We start from the raw sequence: 24,837 nt of genomic DNA on the forward strand, positions 1-24,837 counted from the left end.
CTTTCTATCATTCCCGACGTAGCCGTCCGCCACATGAATAAGCCGTCTATCCCCCTCATTGGATAAATAATTTGGGCTGTTGGGTACTAAAACAACTTGTTATTTTTTGCAAAGTACTTAATGTCGTAAATACTCAAATTATCTCTAATTTATATCTAGCAATTTAAAATTCATGTTAACCACGTTTGGCCGGGTAAAAGAAACCCAGTTTGTACAAGGCCGGGTAGCATACATTTTGTGGGTGATATATCACGTCCGGTAAACACGCGTATAGTTAGTATTATCACCATTGTTGGAAAGTTTGGCTATCTATTGAAATTTTGATTTGGTATTATTATCGACAGCTTAAGACGTTATTTGTCATTTCTATTGTATGATTTGTTGAATTATTGAATTTACACAAATGAGTTTGGCCAATCATTAATACCGTATAATTCCTATCTGATAACTCAATTATAAGTTGCCCAGGATTGGTCAAGTATGAGCAAAACAGACATATTTAGTGATAATTATCAAAAAGAACAAATATATCATACCAGTGTTTAAATTCAGCATTTTTCCTATTGTGTTCCTTACGTTGTTGTTGACCAAACATTTTCAGACGACGAGGCATTAAGCACTCATATATTTCTATGACAAGTTATTAAACGGCAGATCAGTTTCACGAGGAATAGATTTCGACCAGAAACTCAAACATATTTATATATAAAATTTAGGAAATTTTTATTTTTTGGTCTTTCTGGAGTGCTGTAAGTTTAATTTTTCGGTAAGTATTTGCCCGATGTCTCCGCAATAGGTAGTTGGATTGTATGCATAATCGCAGTTAAAGAAAATCTTTTGTCATATTTGAGCGCTCGAATGCAAGTGACTCTGTAATTTGTTTTATCCGACTGAAAATATACTTATTTTTATTTTATAATGACAGTAAGTTTGCGGCTAGAACAGTGTAGAAAATTGACTATTAACAGAATGATACAACGGACTAGTGAAAGTTTTATTAGAGACAATGCAAAGTGACAAATACATTTGGTTGAGATGGATGTGTTGTATTACTCAAATATGCCTTTAAATGTTTGTAGATTTTAGTTGAAGCTGAATCTGTCGTCAAACGATACCCATTGTGTTTTACATTCATATACCGATATACTTATTTAAATGTGAATGGCCAGTTCGTGACTTCCCAATCGCAATTTCATTTCGATATTATATCTTGAATAGAAAATAAATATTGTCTTAGTCAAACAGTTGGCGCGACTTTGTATCTCTTTATATCGCCAAATTTGTCTTTCGTCGAGCAAGAACAAAATGTGGTCGTCAAGCCTATCCCCATTCATGACCATTTCAAACGATCAAAGACAAAAGGGAAGCATTTTAAGTAAAAGCGAGGTTTTGTTGAGGCCGCAGCCCGTCATTAAACAAGAGCGAATTTTACCGCCGATTGACAGAAGCCGTAGTCCGCAACGCAGAGTTGAAAACGCTAACGAGATCCGTCTAAAAGTTACATCGTTGGCTGTCAACGAAGTGGATTCGTCACATCAACAACTAAAACAAACTCAAATTTCTCCACTGGGATTTATATCAAATTCGGGAGATTTGCATGGCTTCGTTAACTCACAAAGCAAATCCCATTTAAACACTCCATCTCCGCTTGTAACGCCAAATATAAGAGTTCGAAACTGGAGTTCTAAAAGCTCTACACCTCGTTTGTGGCCCGCCACAACCCAACAAGAATCAGAATCACAATTTACAAAAACAAATCAAGCGAAAGTTTTGAGCAAAAGTGACGGTGCAAAGCAACTTCGGACAGTGAAACGCAAAGTGAATAAAAGACTTGCACCGTTACATATGAGAAGGAATAGTATACGAGGAAGAGAAAATGGCGTAGGAGCCTACCAAGATCAACTGCTGATCCATAGGGGAAGTGATGTCGGTACAGGGGACGGATTCAGGACTCTAGCACCAGCAACACAAAGCAGTATAGATTTTGTAACTTCTCCAGGAATTGGATCGACGATGAGATTGAGAGAGAATCGACTTCAATTTCCGTCGACATCGTCTGCTTATTCAGATTCGTCGGGACCCAATGAAAAATTTATTCCCTTGCGACGCCGAAAGAGCAGTAACACACTGGTAAAACCCGAATTTCAATTAGCCCCAGTCAAACCACCAATCAGGCGCCGTTCATCAGTTGCAAGTGTCAGTTTCCCTGACGTACTACGAGATGTTCGACTCATTCCAAAATCGCGACGAGGCGTTATTGCCGAACCACGATTCTTCAGAACCAAGCGAATTTCATCCAGAAGAACGTCTTCAACATCCGATGACGTAATTGATGAAAAATCGAGAGATTCATCGTTGATTAGAGATGAAATGTCGTTGTTCGGAACCGAAAGCTCTTACTCGAAGCTACCAACAATAGGTCACGGATTAAGGTATATAATTTTTGATGTCGAATTAGCTTACTTTTTATACGGTTGACCACCAACGGTCTATTTATTCGATCACTACATCACAATAGAAAGCGTCTATGTAACTACAAAGCGGGCGTCAATTTCAGTATATATTTGTTTTCTAGTGACCATTGTGCGATATTTGGTCGCTGATATGTGATATCGCCCCCAGTATTGCCACAGGTGCGGTTACTATAGTTGTCGGCATACATGCTTAAGTTATTCTACAAAGTTTACTATTAGCTATCACTGTTTAGCGGAGGTCCCAAGTTGGTGCTAAATATTTTACCAAGCTTCAATAAATATCTGCATATGAACGCTTAACTCTTATTGTGGCTTTATAACACATCATCTTGTTTTGAGAAGTGAGCCTGTTACGTATTCACTAATGTATTTTAAATTAGTATTGATGCTTTCTGATATTGGATGATACTGTCTTTTAAGCCAAGCTCATCGTAGACTCAAAGTTGGATACTTGTCACATCAGTTTATACGTGAAATGAGGCAGAGGCGACGAGAAAGGGGACCGAAAAAATCTGATCGAGCAACACTTGTTGATGCAGTAAGTTTCTATGATTAAAACAGATTTTTACTAATATATCTTCTATCGGTTTTCTCTAATTTGTATGACTATAATGATACAAATTTTGGACCTTCACATATAAAACATATACATGTTTTAATTTACCATTATTAAGTTTTATTCCACTTACAGCCGATCGATCGGTTTCGGAAGATAGCCAAGAGTGTGAGATTGCTTCTGCGTTGTTTGAACGACTATAGAACAATAGCAACAGTCTCAGAAACAAGTCAAATGCCATTTTCAATGTTTTCAAACGACATTACAAGCGTCAGAACTTATCCAAATGGCCTGACCTTCGACCTCGAAGAATATCGAGCAAATAGTGAAGTAAAGTGATTTTTATTAATAATATAAATATGTTTGCCAATGTTCCTCAAGAAATAGTAAATCTATAGAAGCCACTTCAGTCTAGTGTTCTCTTGTACTCTTGGCATTTAATTAGAGGCATTAGAAGTGATATTAAAGGAATGAGTTGTAATTTTTATTTAAGTTTTATTATTCAACATTATATCATACATTAAATCTCATCAAATGTTAATCATGTACAGATACAGTATGGCCATCAGATGATGGCATTCACATGATTTAACTACAAAAAAATATCAGTTAATTTTAATAGCGTTTATTAATCATCGCTTGTGTCGTTTGAAACGAATTACAGAAACGAATCAGTCCAGAATTGAGAAGAATAATGACATTGGCACCAGCATTGAGAACAGAGAAAGAACTTAAATTTGTAAGTGTTGAATTCTTCTCTTTATTCGAAACCTTATTTTTGACGAAATAAAAATTTAGTAATATGTATTCCGTGCATGGGGTGACTAAATTACCCAAAATCATAAATTCACTGGACTGAGTTACAAAGACTATTTTTCGCTAAAAGAGAGGCGACGATAATCAAGTACGGTTCAGTGGTAGGAAGATGCACTAACCTAAACGGTAGGGATTCATTTGAAACAGAATGTTCAATCACTTTAATTTCTGTTATTAGGCATACTAATGCAATTTTGATTCAAATCTCTGAGAGAAGGGGTGTGCAACAGGCAGCCTGCGGGACACAACTCGCATGCCAAGACATTTAGACCCGCATGCCAAGACATGAAATCTCAATCCGACAGTTTATGTTTAAAAGGGGGACAAATATGGGTAAAAATACATGTTTTTGTGCTCTTTTCGCAGGGTTAAATCGTTCGCCGATCTTTCCGATGCCTTTCTAACTATAAGGCTAAGCGATAGCGCACTCTCTCCTCCTGCTTTTCCCGCGGCGCTCTGGTTGTCGCTAATGTATTTCGTCAGTTGGGAAGGGTTTCTACAACTTCTGTTAAAGCTGATGTTAACGAATGATTCAAGAACTCGAAATTTCAAGTGTTCCACTAAAATGTTAAAAACTTCCCATTGTGAGAATTGTTTAATTCGGTTTGGCCCGCCCACAAAAATGTTGCACCCCTGCTTTATAGTATATGGCTATGGAAATTTCTTCATTATTTAAATACTACAGGCGCTCAACAATTTGAGAGTACTAGCTGAATCATTTGGTGAATTTCCTATCCGGATGCAAGAAGCCCTTGTACGAGTAACTTGGCTTGATGAGTGAGTTATTTTTTACATGATAAATTAAATAAAGATAACCTACATTCCTGTAATAATAGAGAAATATAGAGAGTCGACATAATGCTCTTCGTCAATAATGTTTTTACGGCATTTGTAATAACTAACTACATTATATTTTGATGGAAAATTGCAGTTTGAATTTTATTTTCAGATTTGAAGCAAAACGTGTTATCATCAGGCAAGGCCAGCCTGCCGAAAACTTTTATTTTATCGTAACAGGGAGTGCCCTAGTGTCAAAAAATAGAATCGATCCAAGGACAGGAGAACTTTTCGTTGAAACTGTGAGTAAATAATATATTTCAGAAAGTTTTTCACCTTGCCGAGTGAATAACCCTCATCTCGTTTGAAAATTTAGTAGCCCTGCAAAGTCTTATTTCCTTGTATGAGGTTTTAGCTATATAGCTATAGAAGTTTAAATGGTGTGTGTGTGTATTTAATATGATTATCCAGATATATAACTTATCCATTGTAGTAAATTTATTACCTATAAAAAAATCTTCCTCGACATTTTTTGCCATTGAATTCTTTTTAGGACGTATTTATAAGTTTTCTCTAAACCTACTGTTCCTATTCTCCCAAATGAGGCAGTACTGTACACACATTTGTTTAAATCTTTCGCTATTCAGTTTTTTTCTATTGACCCATTGTTGGCACAGTTTAACGTAAGGAAATACCCTATACATATTAAAAGATGCCCAAAGAGGGAAACCAATGTTAAAGTTGTGAAACTATCGTACCATAAACTTGAATAATATGATCATAGCGCCAAATACACTAAACGGACCAAAAGCGTCTCTGTTTCAGCTTATTGTAGATAATATAGGTTGCCGAGCAGATCAGTTATTTGAGAGCTAGTTACATAATCGGAATGCCATTATATAAAACTTTGAACAATTTCTGTGTCCAGGTCACCATATTGAAGCGTGGAATGAGTTTTGGTGAACTTGCAATAATGCGAAGAGAAACAAGAAGCGCAAACGTTATCAGCAGTTCGTCATTGGCACTTTTAACAGTACACAGAGATGATTTCGTGGATATATTTATGCACAGGTAAACACCTGTTTTAAAATTTATTTTATTCTGTTCTACTGCGCCACCTTCCGGTTGAATATTTTACATACATGAGTATTGAGTGAACTATTGAAAAGTAATGAGTATATGCTTGGCCAATGCTTGGAATGGAAATTTAAAGCCAAGATAATGAAAAAAAACAAGGCTTGCATGTAAATAGTTCGCTCAGTTTTTGTATTTTTTCGCTCGCATCGTGATATTGAGTAATTGCGGGTGTTATATTTTTTTGCTTCGTATTTGAATGATTATTTTGAATAGATATTCGGCAAACCCAAAATTACATATTTTTGAAAATTATTTAAGAATGGATGGAGAAGAGCCAGAGTTCATTTCTTTTCTTCGGAAACGACCAGAATTCGCCTTGTTTCCTTTGCAACAAATACCTCGAAATAAACCCCAAATTTGTGCTTTCATCTATTTCCGTGTCGGTGTCGTAATATGTGATGAATCTACAGCCAGTGACGTAATTGTCATTGTAAAATCGGTAAGATAATTTGCATCATTCTAATCTAGACAAACAAATTTTCTGCCAAACGTTTTTTTTTTCGAGAATCTCAGTTATGTGGAATTCACTACCTCGATTGCTGTTTTATGATTGTGTTGGCACGAACTGCTTCGAATAAATCGGGATTTTCTGTCGTGTAATACACAACCATAAATCAGCGTGAGCTCGATCATGCTTTGAGCAAATTGACTTGAGAAAATTTTTCCTATATTATTAGTGATCTTGATTCATGATTTTGCAAAAGCACACTATTTTCATGAAGGCGAGATAATTAATAACTTCCAGCGTTGCTCAAATTTACGTATTTCTTCTTTATTTGCCAAAAATTATATATATATATTTATTTATTTTAATACTTTAGGGTTTTTGTAAAGTTTTGAAAGCGATGAAACCAGTTACTGACACTTTAGATAAACCTACGTCTCAAAAATTCAAGTTCGAATCTTCATTAATTACTGGAACAAAGAAATACGATGCAGGTGTTTATACATTCTTATTTATTAATACATACGAAGGATGACACACCTCTCTATTTTTATTTCCCTTCCCTACTTGATTTTTGTTAAGTCCACAAGCAGACTACTATAGGCATATTATAAATTGGTTTCGATGTGTCTGGCGCAAAAGACTTGAATGGTTGAACGCGCCCTATATTTTTTTACAACACACACACTCTTGTAATCCAGACGATGGTGTCGTTAAAAGATTGTACAAAATTGGAAACACGGAAATAGTATGAACCTTTCATTGATTTGTTCGTACCATATATAAACAATAACAATTTAAACGAAATTGATTGATACATTAATTGCAAAAAAGCGATTTTTCTACATCAACAATCTAACAGTGAATAAAATTTCAGTTAACAACGAAGATCATTGTCGTGACGTCACAGAGAGTTACAATGAATGGATGACGTCACACCCCCTATCCGTTGAAACATTAAAACTCATGGCGGATGATGATGAATTAATGAAAAGAGAAGGTAACTATTTTTTATTCAGTTTTCTAATAGATATTTCCGAAGCTATTTTTGCTTATATAGTTAAATTTCAGTATATAATATTTGATCGGTATAATTTTATTCCAGGCAGGCGAAGGCCCTCACTCATAGAAATCGAGCACGATACAGATCACGTGAAACTAGCAAAGAAATTAGAAAGCTTTGTAAGTTAAATTATTTCTTGGCTTTTTCTTTATTGTAATGAAATGTTTTATGGTAATATTCGTACTACCTCATATTATATAGACTGCAGATCTTTGATCACCAAGTTCACATTATACAACTGTACTTTTGTAACGTACAAAACAATAAAACGTTTCGAAATCACACGCAATCAATTTATCAGGGTTCAAAGTCAGGATAAGATTTCCTGAACCCCGTTGGATAATATTGGTTCATTTTTTATTCAGGGAAGTCCTCCGCCACCTCAACCACAACAACCTAAAGATCTTGTTTACATACATGTTCAGACATTATGTGAAGGAGATGTGTTTGTGAGTACCGTAACGATCTTTCCAAAACGTTTTTTTGTATCAACAGCTAAGTGTTGTTTTGTATAAAACTTACGGTGCGATAAGCAGACGAGCCGAGGTGAAAGTTTATACTTCAGTAGATAATATATTGCTGCAGAATATCGTAAAGACATTTTATATCCTTATATCATTACAATGTATATGTGGATATAGCGCTCTCGTGTCGGTATGGATAACAAAAAACTGCATCATTTTTCGTCTCACCGATTACAGTGAAAATTTAAATTTTCATTCCCAAATGTTTATTTTTTCTTGTTCTGCAGGGATTAGCACCATTACTATTTGAACCATCGGAAGGAGGTATTTCGATGTCTCTAGTATCTGACGGAGCAGAATGTATTTTACTTAACAAAAATTTTTATTTAAAAAATATGGACGCAGAAATAAGAGAAAAATTAGTTAGAACGGTGAGTTAATATTGTATAGAAACTGTAATTTAAAATTTTTTCATTGCACAATGCTGTTCTGGTTTAATTAAAACACTTTTTGAATGTAGTTCAGGTGATGGGATTTGCTCATTTGTTTGGGAAAGCTTTCTAAATTTCCTACTCTTCTTTTAAAAAAATCCTTTAATTTAAACTTTGTACAAAATTGGAATTATTCAATTAAAGTCTAAAAACTATACTTGTATTACAGTAAAATCATAAAATTTCCGATCGTATAGCCTAATGTTTATATTAATTTGTTATATATATCAAAAATACATTCATACCATTATAATATTTTTGGTAATTCGCTTTTTATTTCTATGTTTAGATTCAGCCTTATCCAACAGAAGAATCGTTACAAGAAAATATGAAGAAAAAATATATATGGGAGATTTTCAAACATCAAACGATGGAAGATTATTTTACAAACAAACGAACTTCTTTTGCATTAAAACGGAACGGATTTCAACGTTATAGATAACTGATCCCTTGTATTAGGCAAATCAAAACAAAATTGTTTATTGTCAGATATTGTCAGGCAAACATGTACGAATGGCACTGTGTAAAATAACTATGATCTAGCTTCATCCATTAAGAGCATCCGATAAATCAGATCTGAATCCAAATATCCTGCCTCGCACTATCACGAACTTTGTTCTGTAAGGTTTCGAAAATAATTGTTCATTTCTTATCATTATCGTAAACTGCCTGTTTAAAAAGGTTTGACTTTAGTCATACGAAGCGTTACACTAAAATTTGCAAAAATGTGATGCAAAGCTTTTTGGACCACACTATATAATCGTTTTGATTCTTGATACAGGTTCCTCAAATCCTCCGGTGAATACGGATCAATAACACATATGCTAAGAAGATGAGCAGTAGTTACGACAGTCTACTCTTATCAACCATATATTAGGCGTTGTCGAAAAACGCATCTCAGTGTTATTTCGAAATTTCTTATAAGTTTTATATCGATCATTTAGTATAATCCCGAATTCCAACTACTTTAAAAACACCTACATATGGCTTATCGTTTATTTTATTTTGTAGAAATACAAATCTCATTTTTACATTTGTACACATATGTCTTATATAAAAAACAGATATTTTCAAGAAAATTCGAGATGTAATTTAAAATAAAGATAAACTGTTGAATGGCACTATTGCCAACATTGTGAGATAGGAACATTTTCAAACAATCATTCACAAATCTCAACCAAAAGTACATCTGCAAATATAAACCACTGATCCAGTGTGGGTTTTATATTGAAATGTAAAATGTTCAAAGTAACATTACAAATAGTTTTATTATTTTTGTTTTAACATGCAGCACCAAGCCGCCATCTAATAATGCTATTTTGAAATGATCAGACTATGTCATGATTACAGTCTGTGTTCAGTCTCCAAGAAGCTCACGTTCGACGTGGTCGCCCAGTACTACATAAGCTGTAATCTATTCAAGTATGGCGTCTGGACTCAGTCTTAACTCAACAAGGTCACTATATACACACCCAAGATAAACCAACCATATTATTTATCGATGTCGCCAAAGTCACATTTTAAGGCCTTTCATTGGTATTGATGTTGTGTCTCGCAATTATCGACTACAATCGCAATATATTTTTTTTTTTCACTTGCTATTTCAAAACTATAAAACGATATCAGAAAATAATATTGAAAATGCAAGCGAGCACAATGTCATTAACAATGCTGGTAGATGTAATCCATTTGCAGAATTATCGCCACAACAAGAAGTTTGGCTTCGTGTCAGAGTATCTGCAAGATCGGCTCCTGGTGAAAGTTCCAAATAAGGCGAATTAATGCCATCTCCGGCTTCAGCATCTCTAAGGTATTCTTCACCTAAGGCAGCTTCAACTTTTTGTTCAACGTTGCGAACACTACAGCGTTGAGTACGACAATACTTGATTTCTGATGACAACTGGACTTCACGTTTAACTACTTTTTCTCGTGGCCGTGAAGGCGCCATAAGTGGTAAAGGGTTTCCTACGTCTGAGTGTCTGTAGTCACCGTAAGGCTGCACTTCAGGTTGCTGATATGAATTTGGGTTGTCAATAGTGCGCCAGCTTGAATGTGTTTGAATATTTTCACTCCTCCAGTTAGAGTAGTATGTGTAATCGTCTTCACCAAATGCCATGCCTCCAAAGTCATCTTCCATGTCCAGTGGAAAAGGTGTACCGATAACCATCCCTTTGTTCGAAGCAGTAAACCCACTGGGCTCGGGAAATTTCGTCTTATCTTGTAATTTTAACGTTTCCTCGGTGTGCTCTTCTAACACTATCGAATCTCTACGAATTCCTTGCGAATTGGCTGCTTGACAAGTATAAATACCTGTAGCATCAGTACCTACTAAATCTCGGACGTGGAGAGTTCCATTTAGGGATACCCAGATATTGTTCTACAAAAGAAAAAGAAGATGATGAATGCAGATCGTAGGTAAATTTATTAGTAACAAACTGATGAAATGCCAATTACCTCGGTGTGTTGAGATCCAACTTCACACACCGTACACATTTGTTTGCTTTCCGAATCCATTGATCTTTTAAGTCGAGAATTTTGATCGAATACATGAGTAACGATATTTTCAGGCAAACTTCTACGTGTTCGCGTAGCTGGCTTTGCGTCGCGGGATAATATGATCCAAGAAACGAGAGGTCGTGGGTATCCACTGGCAATACATGTCACGTCAAATGATATAGGTTTGTTTTTATCGACTAGAAGTGTTTGAGAACCTTTGGGATCTAATCCAATTTTTTTGATCTTTGGAACCTGAAAAAATATGTATATATATATATATATAGGTACTATTTTAGTTTTGTTCAGAACTTATTCAAGAAAAGTTAATAATAATTCTAACAAAGCAGAAATATCTCAAAAAAGAAGCATTTGATTGAGAAGTAAAAAACTTTGGTATTATTTTTACTATTGGCATGTCAAACCAAAATATAACAAAAAAACGGCGCTCCAGAAGTATGCGTACTAATATGGAGATAACTAATTTTGTTCGCCTACTCTATACCAAGTTGTGTAAAGGGACTGAAACCTATGGGCATTCACTTGGCTAACACAAACAGTCTCTGAACTCGTAATAAAACTAAGATAAGGAAATTCGGAATAAAACTATGGCCTAACCCTAGCCTGGTACACATACTACGAGAGTACCCCAAAAAACAGTATATTTGTTTGATTTTCCGTAATTTTCTGGCAATATATGTGCAACTGCGAGAAAAAAATGAATATTCCTATTGATTTACCTCACATTGAAAATATTCTCCTTTGGGCACAGGTCGGGGTAAAAAACGAATCTCAAATCCTTGCATTGCTTGTGGTTCTGCACAGATGACCGGTATTGAAGGCTCGTGATAGTAATGAGCTTCGGCCAACCATTTCAGCCCACAATCACAAATCCATGGATTGTTACCGAAGCTCACATTTTTCAATTTAGATCCAAGAGCTGATTTCTAAATTAAAATAAAACTTTCATTTTGGTATTTGCAGGGATCACCAAAACCAAATATTTCTTTATTCCGAATACATTCTGAGAAAATATTCCCGAATATGGAATATCGAATAAATTCTAAATTGATAGCAAGTTCATGTGAAAAATTACATTCATCACTATAACTTCATGTTGATCATATTCAAAATGACATAAATAAAAAGATGATTGTTTTTTCTGTGTTTTTGTTACCAGTTGAGATATATATCGTACATTTATATCTCCCATATGTCGGCTCAAAATCCCAATTTTTTAATAACAATGCTCTAAATTATTCCTAAATTCAAATATTTACTATATATATCAAATATTATGAATTTCGAATGTGTTCGAATATTCGATTCGTTTCAGACAACCTTGGGTATTTGTAATAAATGAAGTTCCTTTTAACTCTGACGGAAGCTGCTCAACGAAGACTATTCAGTTACTTGACATTTAAATTTGTCTTCATTACTTTTATCTTAAATTCATTCTGCATTCTACAACAATTGGCAAAGTCATTTATTTGCCGTACAAGAGATTGGATAGCTCCTGTATTGAATACGATGAACTTAAATCTATTTCATTTTATATGAATAGTTATTTCTGGAATGGAATTTAGAATGCAGATAAAGTATTAATATATAGTTTGCGTATGTATATTAACATCAATTTTGAACGTTTTTGTTTGGCTTGTATAACATGATATAAAATTTAATAATTTATCCAAATGAATTCATATCCAAATTTGTTTTTTAACATATTAACCAACTGTGTAAAATGTCTTTAATTTAACGAGGTATATTACGTGTAAAAGTGTGTGATCGCGCAATGCTACTCAAAGAGATGCTATTAAAACCTGGGAGATCGAATCAGAAACGCATTGCTATTATTACCTGGGAGATACGAATTAGAACCAATTTGTCACAGCATGTCATTTCGGTAAAGTAGAGTATATGGGTCTTCTATCTATGCTAGATGAACAAGGATTTAACCCATCCTTAATATGTGATTCTACGATAACCAGCAGAACACTAAAACAAATTTGGTGTTCATGATATAGATGGAGTATCGATATCGTCTTTAGTATTTCTGGTAAAATATAGCTACTATTTAGAAAGTTAAAAATAAAGATAATTCTTGAGTTTCACAAGCACAAAAATTTAATTTGCTACACAACGTAAACATTCAAATAATGCTTGGCCTAAGTTACGTACACATTGACCTTACTAACATTTTTAATATAGTTTCTGAAATTAATGAAATCTTTCAGAAATTTACTGTATAAATCGTCACAGCTATCTTTCACGTCCAAATTCGAAGCGTGTTTCCAAACGCCTGATTAAATAATAGAACAATTCTCGAATATATAGACACGAAATTTAAAGTGTACTTATACGTCATAAAAAGTGTTTCCAGGAATTAAAATGAAACAGCAAAATGTTGAGTGAAATACGGGTATCATAGAAAAAACTCGATTACAACAATAAAAAAAATGCCTTGTAGCGATCTTGAAATTCATTTTTTCCTACAAAAATAATTTAGAAAAACTATCCATAATTCTACTTCATGTCCATAAATGATGGTTGATTCTTTCATTATCATCATATGATATTATAAGCGATCGTATGACTATGACGATATGACAAACAAATAAAAGAGTACGAGGTTTGACCTCGACCGAATCATGAATTTTAATACGGTGCTCCGGACCCTGAAACCGACACGTAATAATTTTCAAAAGAATTTTTTACTTCTGAAAGTCAAACATTTTCGGAACCACTTAATTTTCCTCAACAAATATTTACTCAAAAAGTGATCGTTAAATTTGAAGTTAGTTCCGCCGCAACATAACGTATAATTTAATGAGAAAATTCCCCGCTTGACGACAGCGCGTTCACTCATTCTCCGGTCTTGTGTAGTCGTCATGCTCTTCACGAAAATAAGCATGTACTAAAATGTAAATCTGACGTATATTTAGGTTGGCAAGACAACGCGAAATAATTGTCGATGGTATTAGTAATATATCAACTATTACTTCTCTAACTTTTAAACAAGATTCGTGTTTCTATACAGCTAAGATTTGTGCGACATTAAAATTTACTTTTTATTTTTCAATGTTTATATCAAGCGGACATGTAGGTATTTAGGATTCTCTCAAGGTCAACGGCATTTGACATTCTGATTATGCATATCGGTATAAAAGTCAATTTGCATGATTAAATAGAGAAAAATATTACGGAATAAGTAATCCCAGCAGTCAAGCAACGATATAAAAAAAATAATTTTCAGTTATCTGAAATTATTTATCAATAAAATTTATCTTTTTAACGGAAGAATAACGACATCTAATTTTTGTCATTTGGTTATGATTCATTATGTGAAGCAAAAAATAAATTTCTTCGCTAAAATAGGAATTAATTTGTAACTGGTATGAAATAGACTAAGAAGCGTGTCGGGCGCCAATTGTTTAGATTTTTTAACATTTTTTGGTCACTTGACAAACTATGATATTGGAAAAAGAAAAATGTGTTATAGTGACTGATATAAACCTTGTCCTTGCCACACGTCCCGTCTCGCTATATATCCCAAGTGGGATAGTGGTCATTGGGCTGGTATCTGGGAATACTAATTTGCATACTTCGAACAGGAAGTTAAAATGCTTAACCAGGTGCTAAATCGCGACCTCATACCCATAAACAATGAAATATATAGAATTTCAAACATTTCTGAAAATATTAATTACCTGTAGAGTCGACAACATATTTCCAGAGAGATCGAGAGATGCAAGGTGAGGTAATGCGAGAGCATTAGAAGGTATGTATGTAAGCCCTGTCTTCCGGAGATTCAAAACCCGAAGTCCTTGCAAATTCTATATAAAAAAATTATGATGAAATCTTAAATAGTTACATACAAAAAAAGTAGCAATTTGGAAATCAATATATTTCTACCTATTACTAAAATTTTAGTTTGAGCTCGTTTTTCCCTCTTGATGTATGTACAGTCTGATTTTTTTTGCTTTGTTTCTTATTTTAGAAATGTATAACAACATTTTTGAAACTCAAATGAATTAGACCTATAATTAGTTTTCGTGATGTTTTTTGATGACAACTAAATTATGTTGACTCGGCCAAAATAGTTTTGACGACTGTTTCAGTTCTATTTTTTGTTTCGAACTCATTTTGTCTAAAAATGAGCGAATAATAAAACGCCAAATAATCCACATGCGTTCCAATCAAACATCACGCAAGAAAACTATCTATAGTTAACATGTTTGTACGCACAAAGACTACGCATTGACGACATTTTTTAGACATAAGAAGCCTAATTTGCTTGTTTTCGCAAATCTCTTACGTAAACGGGTTGTAATGGGATTCAAATGTATTTTGCGAGAAAAAAGACAAATCATTTCCGCTATAATTGACGTAACTGCGGCATACGTGATGCAATCAAAAAATTGACGTAAAATTAAGAAAAATGTCACTGTTTTCAACAGATCTAGCTTGCCCATCTATGAAATGAATATATACACTGAAATGGCAAGGGCTTAAATCTTGACTTTGACGCGTTGCGGTAAATTTAGTTATGTCATTTGGTCACAATATTGAATTAGTTTGTAAGTGAACAAGCATAAGAAGTATTTTACTTTAACACTAACATGAATGTTTGGAAATAGTAAAAGCAAAAAGTGAACATTCAGATCCTCAGGGAATAGTAAAATCGATGAATAGGATCAAAGTACTCGTCGATGGTCTTGGTCACTGTTAAACAAAATTCAATGAAGGCGACAGCGAGACTAATTTTGTTTATTTGTGAAAACATTGGGAGAAAAGATTTATTCGTTGTCATTAACGCCGAGTATACTAAAACTTGAAGTTACCACAGCGCTAACGGAAATAGCAGATGACCATAGTTAATTCTAAATGAGATTAAATAAAAACCACTCTTACCAATCTTATTTCAGAATTTAAAAATATACTGGGCAATGTATCGTACTGTGTAATCTCTTTTTTACTCTCTTCTGGAGTATCTACATTTCAATAGCAGATAAAGACCTCGGTTTCATTCAGGACTACCTTAACCAGAGTGCAATAAATTGAGTGGGCAGGCAATACGGAAACATAGTAGTTCTCACATATAAGTAGTTCTTAGTTTGTTTCTTTGTTTGGAGTGAATGTACCGAACAAACCGTGAAAAATCCACATTTAATTTAAATACTTGAGAGAACATCGTTGTGAAAACAAAAACTTTTTTTTATATGAGGGTCAAATAGATAATCTCCTTAATACTCTTTTTTTTGGCCAGGTCATGAAGTCTGAGTCATGAAGTCATGATGTCTGGCGGAGTCATAAAAAAGTTGAATAATTTAAAGTTTTCATCCTCTTAAATAAATGACTTCATCAATGCTATATATGCTATCATTAGGTTGTTGACAACGACTTTTGTTGTTTGAAACTTTTAGGTTTGAGAAAACCTTCATCGTATTTGTAGGAATACCTATTATTGAGTGACAAGATATTTTATACAGTACAATCAATCAAATGCTTCTACCTTGAAATCGTTTATTGAAATTGTCTTCAGACGATTATGAGATAAATCAAGTTCTCTTAAGCTGTCTTTGACGTGTTCCAGTGCATCAACCGGTACAGATGTTAAACCGCAACCTCGCAAAGAAATCACTCTTAATTTTGTTGACATATTCAAAAGATTTGGGCTTATGCCATCTGCAAGTTGAATATGCTCCAAATATAGTTTTTCAAGTCTGAAACATTTATAAAACATTTGACATAAAACACAGGAAATAACACTAAACAATTAACTAAGTAAGTTTATGTCGAGCCGGTTTCGAATAATGGCGATACATTAAGGATAATAACAAGAATAAAAGTATGACTAGCCGGAAAACAACCAGGACCAGTAATTAAATTTAAAGCAAAACAGTAATATTCTTTGGGATAATTGTAAAATACTTTTATGCCTACGCCTCAGGCACATTGGGTTCAATGCTAACCATAAGAACATTGCGCCCATCATAAGATGATGTTACCCCATGGGATTCTTTGCTCAATAGCTATATGATACTTCAATACAAAATAAGTGAATATTAGCCCAAAACATCATACAAGGACACCTATATACATACCCCTATGGTAGTGCGCTATTTAGGTTAATCCAGTTGATTCACAAATCAAATTTACTTCAGAAGGTAGATCAAACTGCAAAAACATTTTACTCACTTTTCATTTTTCCACAATAAATCTTCAGGTATTGACTTTACTCGGAGAAAATTTCGAATCACGAGAATTCTCAAGTTTGGCAGCGTGTGAAACATGCTGGAATCCAAAGATGCGTTCATTCCTGACATCTAACAAAATAAAATAAACCACAATGCTATTCTTGCTTCAACATTTATTTATTTCCATAACAATTTATTTCCATAACAATAAACAAACAGCAAGATGTCCCAGATGACGCAACAATTGGTATTGAAATTTATCGAGAGGGAGTTTTAGTATAAATGTGCCATTACAGCAAAAAAATGTGGCAGATGACAAGAATTTGTTAGTGGAGGTTTCAATCAAAATGTGATATATGGTGGATTCTATCTTCTAAGTATTTCATGAAATTGGAAGTATCTCTCGATATTGAATGATATTTGGTAAATATATATATAAACAAGAACGCTACTCTGGGTTAATCTGTCTTAGCTGGGGGCTTTCAATCACAAGTTGACCTTAATAATCTGACTCAGGTTTAATCTCACCATTTTTTTTGCGTGGGCACTTGCGATCTTAGATATGAAATTTATTTTAGGAATTTGTATGGAGTCGATCGATTATGTATGCATCATTTTGATCCATTTCCCGCGGTTTATGCCAACTCGTTAAGTTTATCATAATCAGATCCCTACCTCTAGTTTACGGAGACGCGGAAGACCAGCAAAAGCATCCAATGCAATGCACATTGTGGGATTTCGTAAAAGATATAGTTCGTCCAAGTTGTCAAGTCCGTGGAAATTCATAGGAATCAATACGAGTATTTTATTTCCACTCAGATGGAGTCGTCGCAGCTGATTCGATTGTGAAAAAGCATGCTCTGGTATTAATCTGGAACAAAACAAAAAATAGAAGTTTTAATTAAAAATGAAGCATAAATAGACAAATTATGATGTACATATAAAGTAACTTGGTTTTCAACTCGTTTAGCACTAATAATACATCCTAAATGTGAAATTCCCAATTTGAAGTATAACTGATTGCCAATAAGATAATGTTTTTCAAGATATCGGTTCTAATTCAGAGCATAAGATGGTTTGATACAACTTAACGCAAGTTTTGAGATGATACAGGAACATTACTTAAAGTGTGAAACATATTGTATTCAATAACAAAGTATAATTAGAAATAAAATTATCTGAAGATTGTCTTAATTTCCTCCAGAATATTTCAGAGCTCAGTTTCTTCGGGGACACTTGTTCGGAGAATTTGATTTTGTTATGCATACTTTAGTCTGTTGTTATCCAGTCGAAGACTTTGTAATCGGGAAAGACTTTGAAACGACGTCTCCGCGATGGTTTCGATTTTGTTAGAACTTAGATCAACTTCTGATAATACTCGTGTAGTTCTGAAAGCCGTAGGTCCAATTTTCTATTTAAAAAAATAAGAGCAATCAGTAGTAGAATAATAATATTTTTTTGTGCATAATAATAAATATCTAAGGAATGACAGGAATCCAAACTAGTTCGCCACCGGTCTTTGTAGCGATGTGATGACTGATCGTATCTGGTTTGTTGACGTAATGAATACAAGAAGGAAGAAGTACTATGCACTATCTATAATACATTATTAGGTTCACTTAGCAGTTCTTCTACATTGTCAATATCTGCGAAGAGAGGTGGTTTATGTCTGAAATGTTTTTCTGGAAACTGAATGTAATATATGAAATCCGATTGTGCCTCGACTATAATGAATACAATAGAACATGTAGAAAGACTGGATATAAATACAGCGAAATACCAGCTATTTTGGTGCATTTTATTATGTCTGATGTCAGATCAAAACCAAAAGTAGTCATTGAGTTCCAATTTTGTTGAAAACGAGCAAATGCACTTGTTACTCAAGATTATGATGCGATATTGTCAAGGGGGAGCATATCGGCACCGGCCCGGAAAAAGTAACTGAGTCCCATACCGGTCTCTTTTCACCTCGCTATTCATGAATAAATAATTAGTCGTGTTTCTCTTGAACGAAAACGTTATTCAATTCGCGGTTAACGCGAAAACGAGAATTTAAGCCGTGTTTCGATTATTCCTAAGAATTTAGCAATACAGCTATTAAGTTGGAAACATGTCAACACTTACTCAGCTAAACATGGCGTACATGTAAAATGAATCGTTTTGCACTATGTCCTTGTTTGACTAACACAAGAACTGCCAATATTGAATTCGAATCAAAGCGAAAGTTAGACCCCCATTCTCGACATTTATGATGTTAATTACATACTTCAATATCGATTTTCTGAAGCATGAATTAGCCATGTAAATCAAGGAGATTTCAGTTAACCTGAGTCACCGATCGGAACTTAAAACAGATTTAAATAAAATTTATCTAAAATTTTTACCGCCAATAAAAAAGTCGATGGAATTGTGGCCAATTCAAGACATCATTATAAAAATGTAAGGATGAAGTTCGTTCGAACTTACCAATATTATAAATAAAAAATTTGGTTTACAAAATTCAATGCGCAATAAAAAGTTATGAATCGGGTATTTTCTTATTAATTGAACAACAATACAATAATGAAAGAGTTAGGAATAAGCAAAATAAATACTTTAAAATTTATGGTAACGTGAGATTGTGAATATCAAAATGTCATCAAAAGAAACACGAAATTTTTTTAAATGAATTAAAACCTGCGTTTTTCAAATACAATGGAGTTTTGAAAAATAATTACGATAATTCAGCTTATATTTATATTTAGTATTTTTGTTCTTTGGAAAGCTTCGTTATGTTTTATTTGCTTTCATTCCTTTCTCGAGCACTTTGATACGATCCTTATTTGAAACGTGATGCCGTGATTTACACCAAGTTGTGACAAATCTTTAAACCCAAAGCCGACCTAAAAATACGAGACCTATCCGGTCCCTCAAAGCTATCTATTGCAATCATTGGAAAAGTTTCCAAATAACATGTTTTCTGTGAAAAAAAATTATCACAAGTTTCTCAATTTTCTTTGACTCGAATTTGGGATAATATTCAACTGAAAATCAGAATGAAGAAGGAATATGACGATTTCTTTTTTAGATAAAATTAAAAAAAGAAATCGTCTCACTTCTGGGCAAGGAAGGGTCAATGTTTGAGGTAAAGTGGGTGTGTCTTGAAAGCTTTTTGACGGAAGAGGATCTTCCGTAAATAAATACATCATCGCCTCGTTTCATGTCTGTTTCTTGCTATCGATATCATTTCACATACACTGGCTATTAATTATTGATAAAACACCTGAAATACAACCAAAAAATCTTCACATGTATTGCCAATAGGGGTGATTTATTATTTTTATCATCATATTACTGCATTTGACACTTTTCAGCTAATTTTAGTCAAAATCTTACATGATTTACTATAACATATGACACCGCAATCGTTCGTCTCCTATATATTTTTAAAGTGTTGTGTGAAATAGCTAATTCAACTAAAACTGTTATTCATTCCAATAGTTTTGGCTTCCTTATTAATAATATACAAATTAATTGTAATTTAAAATTATAAATCATCCAAAACATACTTCCATTTATGCGAATGTGTTTAGAGTGCTTGCATAATGCAAACGTCATTGTGTGGAAATACCCATTGCTGATGGACTCGATAACATCACCGTATGGGGAAAGAAAACATCTCGAACATAAATATTTAAATACAATAAAAAATAAATATTTAACATTTCTTATTTGGCACAGTACAACGTCCTACCGTTATTCTAGTAAACTATCACTAAGTATGGAATTACCGATTCTTACACAAAATATTTTTTAAATACTACACACCCCTGGGGTAGGCATATGAGAAAATGCAAATGAGTGCTGACGAGATCGAATAGCGTAGGATCACAATCAATCTCTCGGCTTGAAAATACTGTTTACAAAAATTGATGTCGTAGACAAATTTCAAACATCAAATCAATTTTAACGAAATTCTCTAAAGTAAATAATTTCTAATTAAAGGTATCAGTTTAATCTATGATTGTAAATAAATAATTCACTTGTTACTCATCGAAATTATAAGCCGATGCACTGGCGAATGTGGCGAACTAGATATCAACAGTGTATACAATTTTTTGATTTTTTGCGCGGGGGAGACCAGAGTTACTGGCAAATGTACCAGTTTTTCTTCAAACAAAAGCCTATAAAAACTACTAACAATAGGGCAGTGGTCAAAAATAGTCGAATTTTAATGTCCATGAATTATTTTACAGTAAACGACGCAAACTATAACTCTTTTGGTTTTGCCCAAATATTACAATCTCGATATTCTGGTAACATTGTGTAACAGCACTTTTACTTATTTTTTGATTTCTCTTTGATAATTTACTATTAGTTGGGATTACGCAATACTATACTATATTATTTGATTCAAGAGTCTTGCGCACACTATCACAAATATAACACTAACACAACTAACTTAGCTGAAAAATGCTTGTCTGAAGAAGTCTGACCCGGGTCAGGTGAAACGTTTCAGAAATACATTTGTGTTAGTGTGCAGCAAGACTCTTGAATAAACTAGTCTTCGATAATCTATGCAAAATATTAACTTTGTTATAATTTATCACCTTTAGTGTTGAAATATTGATAGTTAATGATCTGGTATCGGATGGAATCCCGACCGGTAATTTGTACTGCAAGTTCGGTGTCCGAGAGCAAGTAACAGACCTACAAAATTAAAAGTAAACAGATTACTCTTTTGGAACTCAATGACTGTCATACATGTAAAGCAAAATATAAACATTTTAAGGAATTTAGGGAGTTGTTTATATATATAGAGAGAGGATTTATTGAAACTATGACACAAAAACATGCATGTGTATGGTTCTTCAGAATGTCGGTATATACGATTTTTTATAAACTTTGTAAATAATTATTGAAATATTCATATGCGGTTGTTTCTAAATTTATTTATAAAAAAATTGGCAAATTTGCATCCCACTGGAAATATTTTGAAAATTGACACTTGATAATTGATACTTAAGATTTTTGAAGTCTTATTGATAAAAATACTATAATATTTGTGAGTAATGATGAGATTATGATTAGATTCTGTTTATTGCCTTGTACTGTTATCTGCGAAAACATCTTTATTTTTTGATAACCCATTGCCCCCATCACCAAATCGTGCTATGGCCTATGAACAACCCAGATGTGCAAACTCTGAAAATATATTCCGAGTATATTTCTCATACATTTGGGTTTGGTTTTTACTATTTCAGAGGAGTTTTCAGCTCAGTTACTGGAATTCACACCTTGGTAACCAACCAAAATTTTAATGAGACGACCGAGTGATGTAACCTGAGATGTAATAGGAATACTATTCTATAAGATGGATTCTTTGCGACATGAGATTTTAAATCATGATATCTTGTAAAGTTGGCGATGTATTAAATAAAAAGCTTCTCATGTATTATGCAAATCCTCTATAACCTGATAACGTCTAATGTTCACAGAGTAAGGTCTGAGCTGTTTTCATCAGCGCAAGTCAACAAGATCATTATGACTTGGGCTATTTTTAGTGCGACGCGAAATGTTCAGCAATATGTCCAAAAATTTATTTATGAATTTACATTCAAGATAGGATATTCAAGTCATCTTCTCGTCATTAATTAACCTAAAACTTTTGTATTTAGTTGAATATTGGGTATGTAGTCTGTGTCATTGTTTCAAAATTAGAGTGGGTTCTAGTATGAATCACGTATATATCGAAACTAATGTATGTTTTATGTACGCATTGAATCTCACAAAATCGATAAATCAAAAAAGTAATTTTGTATGTATATATAAATTTGATATTAGCCCAAAATCCCAATTCTACATAATCTATCAAGTTCAACAATATAACATATTTTACTTCAGATCAGAAAATATATCCAATACGACAGCTAAATATTTCTGTCCCTCCATATTAGCGGTTACAAATGTATAAATACGGTTTTACTCAAACGTGTAAATTCTCCTCGTGATTAAATGACGTTACCGGGCATAAGAAATGGGGTAAACATTCTCCCTAATATTATTGGATTTCAATGAATATACCATTAACACGCTTCCGATCGCGTACACTCGGCGTTGAATTACCAAATTTATGTTGACTTGAGAAAATATTCTATTCATTCATCGAGAAGATTCTGCACGAACGAAGGACTCACGAACCACATTAAAAATCGTGTGGATATTCATGAGGTTTTTATTGAAGCTTTCACCCAAAAATCACATTTATTTATTATTCATAGAAAACGGAATAAATTTTCGAATCATAATTTTTGACCTTTCTCATTCATAAATTTAGTCATTAGAGGCAGTTTATAGTTACCATGACAACAATTAAAATTAATACTGTTAAAAACTTGCAATCGATAGAATCAACGCAACACTAAGACTTAGATTATCACTTGGACAAAGTAAATGCCGAGAACCAGCTGTCAGAATATTGGACAAAAGTGTTTAGAATTATCGATTGCTCTGTGCATGATACTGACATGATTTGAAGTCATGGCAACAGAAGTGATTTATTTGGCGTCATAGTGGTATGAGATCAAAAATTATTCCCCTATTACTTACGGTACACGCGGATGTGCTCACTGAGGTCATTAGCTCGAAAGTATTAGATACTTTGTCGGAAATTTCAGTCACCAAATTTTTTAATATTTACATTTACATGATTGGGATGGAAATGTGAGAAATATCCAAGCTAAGCTATAAATATCAATTTTCATTTTAGAAATATCTTTCTCGATTACGATAGGTTTTGAACATTGTCATGCTGCAAAACAAATTATTCCTGGACTTCATACCAAATGTCGATCATAAAAAGATTAAACCCTTTCGGTCTGATGCCGTAATTAAATCATCCATGCAAAAATGTCGTAGCTTCATAAAGTATATTATCAGCAAATCAAGGGTGTTAAAATTTAACTTATATGTAAATTACTTGAAAATTTGATATGTGTTTTATCATAATGATTCATATTGGAAATTCGAGGCACAGGGTAGGTATTATATTCATGGTGTTCAGTTGCTATTTATTTAAACTCATGCAATAAACGGAGAGTTCGAAAAACAGCAAGATTTCCGTACCGTGCTGGTTGCGCAATGCCTAACAAAATTGAAGCAAATTCAAACGCTTTTCAAAAGTAACAGGATTTATAGCATATATATCATTTTGTGTTTTAATTAATTGTTCGTGTGATCAAGTGAACAAAATACACAAATATCCATAAACTGAGAATATTGAAACGGTCGTTCATAATATATAAAATGAATGTGAAGAAATTATACGTACATTGTTGCTCTTTCGCAGACGCATGTTGGAGTATCCGGACACGAAATTGTGTATTCAAAAACCAACATAAAGTAGCAAAATATCATCCGACCCGCACGATTTTCCAGCATGATGATGTCACAACTTAAATAGTAAAATTACACTGTAAAAACACATGCATTTTGAGTGACAATTACCATTTGAATCCTAATCAAAAACTTATAATTAGATGGCGTTCAATAATTATGGGACAACAACTCAAATAATATGCCAACCTAAGCGAACTTATAACCGATTACGCCAAATTTGATTTTAAGTGACGTTGCAAAGTATTTTAATCAACTATAAGAACCATTTGATTGAATAGATGAAAAATATGTTCATCAACGATGTAAACTGTTAACATATACTCGCAAAAACGTCCAAATATCGGTTCCTTCCTGTAAACTTCCGGCATGTCTAACGCGTACGCTCGCTTGCGGACCTCATTGTAAATACGATGAAATATTCATTTCGTAAAATGGTCGGTTGCCCTTACCTTGCCCTATGTAGAGCGGTTTACATTATGCTCAAAAATAAAATGCTCACAAAGCCGTAATAACATATATTTAAAGACGTAGTGCATTTTCTAGC

At 33.6% G+C, this 24,837-nt stretch overlaps 2 protein-coding genes across 2 annotated transcripts; one reads left to right on the forward strand and one right to left on the reverse strand.

Moving 5' to 3' along the window:
* The first annotated feature begins 831 nt into the window (after positions 1–831).
* LOC120345167 (uncharacterized) lies at positions 832–9,444 on the forward strand. The gene is made up of 14 exons (XM_039414595.2): positions 832–2,432; positions 2,895–3,012; positions 3,166–3,360; positions 3,695–3,769; positions 4,532–4,623; positions 4,796–4,925; positions 5,552–5,694; positions 6,019–6,199; positions 6,582–6,699; positions 7,083–7,205; positions 7,311–7,387; positions 7,634–7,717; positions 8,020–8,163; positions 8,513–9,444. Exons 1-14 carry the CDS (start codon positions 1,306–1,308, stop codon positions 8,663–8,665), a joined length of 2,760 nt encoding a protein of 919 aa, XP_039270529.2. The 5' UTR covers positions 832–1,305; the 3' UTR covers positions 8,666–9,444.
* Positions 9,445–9,824: 380 nt separating this feature from the next.
* Positions 9,825–24,356, reverse strand: LOC120345168 (uncharacterized). The gene is made up of 10 exons (XM_039414596.2): positions 24,226–24,356; positions 21,506–21,605; positions 18,185–18,327; positions 17,592–17,787; positions 16,918–17,045; positions 16,232–16,442; positions 14,427–14,552; positions 11,457–11,663; positions 10,678–10,971; positions 9,825–10,600 (listed from the first exon to the last, which is right to left on the reverse strand). Exons 1-10 carry the CDS (start codon positions 24,333–24,335, stop codon positions 9,833–9,835), a joined length of 2,283 nt encoding a protein of 760 aa, XP_039270530.2. The 5' UTR covers positions 24,336–24,356; the 3' UTR covers positions 9,825–9,832.
* Between the last annotated feature and the right edge of the window lie 481 nt (positions 24,357–24,837).

The sequence above is a fragment of the Styela clava genome, chromosome 5 (assembly GCF_964204865.1).
Source record: "Styela clava chromosome 5, kaStyClav1.hap1.2, whole genome shotgun sequence".
Taxonomy (NCBI): Eukaryota; Metazoa; Chordata; class Ascidiacea; order Stolidobranchia; family Styelidae; genus Styela; species Styela clava.

Coding starts and splice junctions, on each gene's coding strand:
- LOC120345167 (XM_039414595.2), top strand. CDS start 1,306: ATGTGGTCGTCAAGCCTATCCCCATTCATGACCATTTCAAACGATCAA. Junction 3,770..4,531: donor CAGAGAAAGAACTTAAATTT/GTAAGTGTTGAA, acceptor TAAATACTACAG/GCGCTCAACAATTTGAGAGT. Junction 7,206..7,310: donor TGAATTAATGAAAAGAGAAG/GTAACTATTTTT, acceptor ATTTTATTCCAG/GCAGGCGAAGGCCCTCACTC.
- LOC120345168 (XM_039414596.2), bottom strand. CDS start 24,335: ATGCTGGAAAATCGTGCGGGTCGGATGATATTTTGCTACTTTATGTTG. Junction 21,606..24,225: donor GTCTGCGAAAGAGCAACAAT/GTACGTATAATT, acceptor TTAATTTTGTAG/GTCTGTTACTTGCTCTCGGA. Junction 11,664..14,426: donor ATATGTTGTCGACTCTACAG/GTAATTAATATT, acceptor ATTTTAATTTAG/AAATCAGCTCTTGGATCTAA.